This window comes from Priapulus caudatus, unplaced genomic scaffold (assembly GCF_000485595.1).
Source record: "Priapulus caudatus unplaced genomic scaffold, Priapulus_caudatus-5.0.1 Scaffold2804, whole genome shotgun sequence".
NCBI classification, from domain to species: domain Eukaryota; kingdom Metazoa; phylum Priapulida; class Priapulimorpha; order Priapulimorphida; family Priapulidae; genus Priapulus; species Priapulus caudatus.
Genome location: NW_014579865.1, coordinates 5,733 through 11,430, shown reverse-complemented (window position 1 = coordinate 11,430; position 5,698 = coordinate 5,733). Strand labels below are relative to the sequence as shown.

The following is a 5,698-nucleotide window of genomic DNA, read 5'->3' as shown; positions in this document are numbered from 1 at the left end:
CTCTTCCCCCTCCTCTCGATCTCTCTTTCCCCCTCCCCTTCCTCTCCCTCTCTCCCCGTCTCCCCTTCCTCTCCCTCTCTCCCCGTCTCCCCTCGTTCTCTCTCGCGGTGCACTCGCTTGTGTCGAGCATCTAATAATGATATCAGTGCCACAGGGCGGAATCTCCGCCGCCGCCGCCGCCGCCGCCGCCGTCTCCGCCGCCACCGCCGCTACGGAGCTGATTAACAAAGATCTATACATGACACGACACAAAGGAATTGGCGTTACGTCGTTACGGTCGCTCGAGATCATTTCGTTACCCCCGCGAGAGGGCGTCTGCTGATACAGCTATAGAACTATAGAACTATACTCTATACAGCTATACGCTATAGAAATACACGCTATAGAACTATATACTATAGAATCACACGCTATAGCACTAACCCCTATAGAATTAAATGATATAGAACCTCACGCTATAGAACTAAACCTTATAGGAATTAACGATATATAACTAAACGCTATAGAACTAAACCCTATAGGAATTAACGATATATAACTAAACGCTATAAAACTAAACCCTATAGAATTTGACGATATAGAATCTCACGCTATAGAACTAAACCCTATTGGAATTAACGATATATAACTAAACGCTATAGAACTAAACCCTATAGAATTAAACGATATAGAATCACAACTAAATGCTATCACGCGGTCACGCTATACACACATTCAACGCGTTTTCGTGTACGACAATGTGTTTCTTTGTACAACAATGTGTTTCTTTGTACAACAATGTGTTGCTTTGTACAACAATGTGTTTCTTCGTACAACAATGTGTTTCGATGTCAAATAAACATGTTTTGGTGTCTAATAAATATGTTTCGGTGTACAATCAATGTATTTAAATGCACAATCAGTGTGTTTCGGTGTAGAATAAACATGTTTCGGTTTAAAATATGCATTTCGGTCAACAATCAATGTGTTTCGATATGCAATCAATAAGTTTCGATTACCTTTCAGTTCGATGGTGCGCTCCGTGCTGGAGATGACGTCACCGCCCAGCATGCCGTCTAGGCGGGCTACCTTGGACAGTGGTTCTCCGTTCATATGACTCGCTTCACCCGCCGTCCCATCACTCATGTGCTGAGCGAGGAGGGCACGCCTGCGAGAGAGAGAGAGAAGGTTATAGTAAAATCCGTGTAGAGAGAGAAGGAAGGCGAGAAAGAGAAAGGGCGAGAAGGGCACGCCTGCGAGAGAGAGAGAGAGAGGAAGAGAGCGAGAGAGAGAGAGCTGAGAAGGAGAGGGAGAGCGACGAAGAGAGAGAGAGAGAAGAGAGAGAGAAGAGAGAGAGAGAGAGAGAGGAGAGAGGAGAGACCAGACAGACAGCAGAGAGCGCGAAAGCGAACGAAGGCACGGTGAGAATTGCTGCAGTTCATTCGTTCCAAGCTTAACGTAAATCGCTGCCTGAATATCTAACGCAACGTGATTATACTCCCTCTCCCCGCGCTCCCCTTCCCCTCCCCTCCCCCGCCGCGACCTTGCCGCTGACGGCTTTGCCAAACAGCTGTCTAGCTGCGCGGGGAGCAGACAGGGGGGGGGGGCGGCCTACGAACACCCAAGCCTTATAGACGCCGACAGCTTCAGACCTGACAAATTTTTTAAATTAAACTAGCTATCAGGTGCGATGTTCTTCCGTACTGAGGTCCGCGTAGTTCGTGTTATTTATTATAGTCTTCTACTGTGAGCCGCTTCTCGTGTAGTTGATGCTGCTGCTGCTGGCTGCTGCTGCTGCTGCTGCTGCTCTGCGCTGCTGCTGCTGCTCTGCTGCTCCCGTGGCGAACAGCCGTAAATGATGTCAGTACATTTTGGCGGGCGCGGCAGGAAGATGATGACGGTAATGTGTGTGTGGGGGTGGGTGGGGGAGGGGGTGTGTTGTGGGGGGTGGGTGGGGGGTGTGTGTGTAATGGGGGGTGGGTGGGGAGGGGGTGTGTGTGTGTGTATACGCCGTGCGTGTATGCACGTGCCGTGTGCGTGTGCCTGCATTGTATGTGCGTAATGCGCGCGTGCGTGCGCGTGCGTGCGTGTGTTGGTGCCGCGCGTTACCAAGCTTCCCCGTCGTAGATAGTGTTAGGCGCGCGTATGCAGGCAGATGGTCTTATACTAACGAAGCGCGTAATGCGATGCGAACACGGGCCGCAGCGGCTTCATCCTCCATGGCTTATCCGGCATGGCGTATTTATGCAGTATTCACGGCGGTCGTCGTACCAACACGTTCAAATCTCTGTTCTGCTGCATGTGTCACGTGATTTATTAGCGGCGATAACGTCATCCGGGGGGAGGGGGAGGGGGGGAGGAGGGGAGGGGGACGGCATGACGATTGCATGAAAATTCACGGCGCGGCGCCGGGGGAGGGGAATGGCGAATTTGAGGCAGACGACGATTTCTCGCGGTAAACAGCGTCACGTGGCTTTACATCGTGTTATGTATTGTAATTATGTCGTGCGCGGGCGAGTTTTTTTTTTCGTTCGCGGTATCTTTTGAACTTTTTAATTAGTAGAAACATTGTTAATTGATTAGCTTTATATGCGGTCCGAGAGATTTGATTGATTGATTGACTGATGGATGGATAAAGGGATGGATGGATGGGTGGATGGATGGATGGATGGATGGATGGATGGATTGGATGGATGGATGGATGGATGGATGGATGGATGGACTTGGATGGATGATGGATGGCTGGCCCTGGATTTGATAGGATGGATGGATGGATGGATTGGATGGATGGATGGATGGATGGATGGATGGATGGATTGGATGGATGGATGGATGGGATGGATGGATTGATTGAATAGATGGATGGATGGAATGGATGGATGGATGGATGGATGGATGGATGGAATGGATGATGGATGCCGATTTGGATGGATGAATGGCATGGATGGATCTGATGGATGATGGATGTGGATGGATGGATGGATGGATGGATGAATGGAATAGGATGATGGTTGGATGGATGAATGGAATGGATGGATGGATGGATGGATGGATGGATGGATGGATGGATGGATGGATGGATGGATGGATGGATGAATGGATTAATAAAAAATGGATAAATAGATGAACAGATGGATGAAAAAAAGAGAACGACAGATACATAGAGAGAAAGAGAGATATCGAGTAAGGCTTAAGACCCGACTATTAAGATCATATCTAACGCCAAATGATCACGAAATGGCAAACGATTAAAGGCATTTAATAACTCCTAACTGCAATCATGCCAGCTCCCCGCACCACTCAAACGCACTGCAGCGGTTATTAGCTTAGCACTCTAACCCCCCAACAAAAAATGAACAATAGAACACCATTCCCACACCCACACGCAAAAAACTCGGTAGAAATAAAAAAAAACACCGGTGCGATGTGCCCCGTGGGAGGGTGCGATGCGCGGTGACCTCGCAGCTGCGTGCGCGTGACCCCGGCTGTGTGTGCGCGCGACCAGCTGGCAGTGTTTGACTACTGGCCGCCACGCCGCACCGCTATGTTTACAGACCTGAGTGCTCAGAGAGAGAGAGAGAGAGAGTGAAGTGGGGGAGGAAGAGATAGATAGAGAGAGGGAATAGCGAGAAGAGAGAGAGAGAGAGAGAAAGAGAGAGAGAGAGAGAGAGAGAGTGATCGAAGAGAGAGCAGCGATAGAGGAGAGAGAGAGAGCGAGAGAGAGAGAGAGAGAGAGAGAGAGAGGGAGAGAGAGAGAGAGAGAGAGATGAGAGAGGAGAGGCGAGAGAGAGAGAGAGAGAGAGAGAGAGAGAGAGAGAGACGCGAGCGGAGAGAGACGAGGAAGAGAGATAAGAGCGCGGCGCTGCGAGAGAGACGAGAGAGAGAGAGAGAGCAGAGAAGAGAAAGAGAGAGAGAGAGAGAGAAGAGAGAGAGAGAGAGAGAGAGAGAGAGAGAGAGCGAGCGAGTTTGGTTGGCGCGTCTTTATCCTGACTGACTTTCAACTAGTTTTGACTGATTCCCCGCCAGGCAGCATGGCGCCAGCGCCGACGCGCGGCGGCGGCCGCGCAAAGCCAAGCCAACGCTCTCGCCGACGGGAGCACAAAGTCAAGTAGTGGGCCGGACAAAGGCATAATTTGGCCACAATCGGTCGCCGGTATAATCACCTGTTTGGCTTTGTCACAGTTGGCGGAGCGCGGCTAAACAGCGAACGGACGGACGGACGATGGAGGGACGGTAATCGCTACCGTACATACTCGTTGCGACGCGCATCGTCGCGCGGCGCGTGAAAAAAGGCGGAGACGGCGGCAGTGGCGACGGCGGCGGCGGGGCGGCGGCGGAAATGGAATAAAAATGAGAAAACTCGGGTGGCCGGAGATTGACGGCGGTACTGCGCATGCGCGCACGCGGGGATTAGTTTAATGATGCTGCTGCTGCCGCTGCTGCTGCTTCTGTTGTGTGTGTTGTTGTTGTTGTTGTTGATATTATTGTTATTGTTGTTTGTTGTTGTTGTTGTTGTTGTTGGTGATGATGATGATCGTATACCGATGCGGGAAAGAGAGAGAAAGAGCGAGAGAAAGAAAAAGAGAGAGAGAGAGAAGGAGAACAAGACAGGGAGAGAAAGCGCGCGCGCGCGAGAGAGAGGAGCTATGTTCTCAGCGGAGAAGACAGAGAGGGAGAGGGGGAGAAACCGCGGTAATCTCAATCTCCATGGACCGTTAATGAACATAGCAGGCAGCGGCGGCGGCGGCGGCGGCGGCAGCAGCGGCAGCGGCAGCGGCGGCAGCTCCCTGAGCTCTCAGGTTTAGCCTGTGTTTGTTGTGTGCTGGGGCTGGCGTGTTAGCGCGGGCGTAGTACGGTGGTCTCCTCTCTAAACCTCTCTATCGTAATTTGCTCTCGGTGCGTGCGCGCGCTCGGGCGCCTTCTTCCGTGCGGCTTGTCGCCGCGCGTGAATGCTCCCTGCTAATCTCTCCTCCCCCTCCTCCTTCCCCTCCTCCTCCATCATCCTCCCCCCAGCGCTGACGTTAATCTCTCACTCTTTATCCCCCGCTCACTCATTTTTCTTCTCTCCTTTCCCCCTCCGCCTCCCTCTCCCCCTCCGCCTCCCTCTNCTTGCATGCGCTCGCGCTTAAAACGCAGCAGACGCGCCGGACAAAGCTTTCTGCCGCCGTCGCCGCCGCCGCCGCCGTCACAGAGCTTTTAATGCTTTCTCCGTCCTACGACCACGCGGCCCTCCTCCCCCTCTCCCGCCACCACGTATGTGTTTGTTGGGTAAACACATTCGCACTCTGGGGGCAGACACGCACGCACGCACGCACGCACGCACGCACGCGCGTAAAAGGGAAATAATTCACGATTGTATTATATTTAATAATATATTATATATACATACATATCAAGAGCTAATAATAGGTATTATTAGCTCTTATACAATTATATATATAGAGAGAGCGTGCGCGAGAGAGAAAGAGAGAGGCAAAGCGAGAGAGAGAAAGAGAGAGGCAAATCGAGAGAGAGGAAGAGAGAGCGAGTGCGCGCGAGCGAGTGAGAGAGAGAGAGCGAGCGATAAAAATATTTGTATTTAATTTTGCGTCCGCGTCGTCGTCGGCGTCGTCGGCAGCGGCGGCCTGGGTCGTTCGCTCGGTACGGCCACGAGGCCACTTAGCGACGGTTTATGCGTCCCCGTAGTGCCGTTTGTCCCCCGCGCCCCGAAATCATGAGA

General features: G+C 51.8%; 1 protein-coding gene across 1 annotated transcript in view; it reads right to left on the bottom strand.

The window, feature by feature from the left end:
• Positions 1-1,141, bottom strand: part of LOC106819070 — a 7,064-nt gene extending 5,923 nt beyond the window's left edge. The window contains exon 1 of the mRNA XM_014823730.1: positions 999-1,141. Within this exon, the coding sequence (XP_014679216.1) occupies positions 999-1,125 (127 nt within the window). The 5' untranslated portion in view covers positions 1,126-1,141. The remainder of the gene's footprint in view (positions 1-998) is intronic.
• Between the last annotated feature and the right edge of the window lie 4,557 nt (positions 1,142-5,698).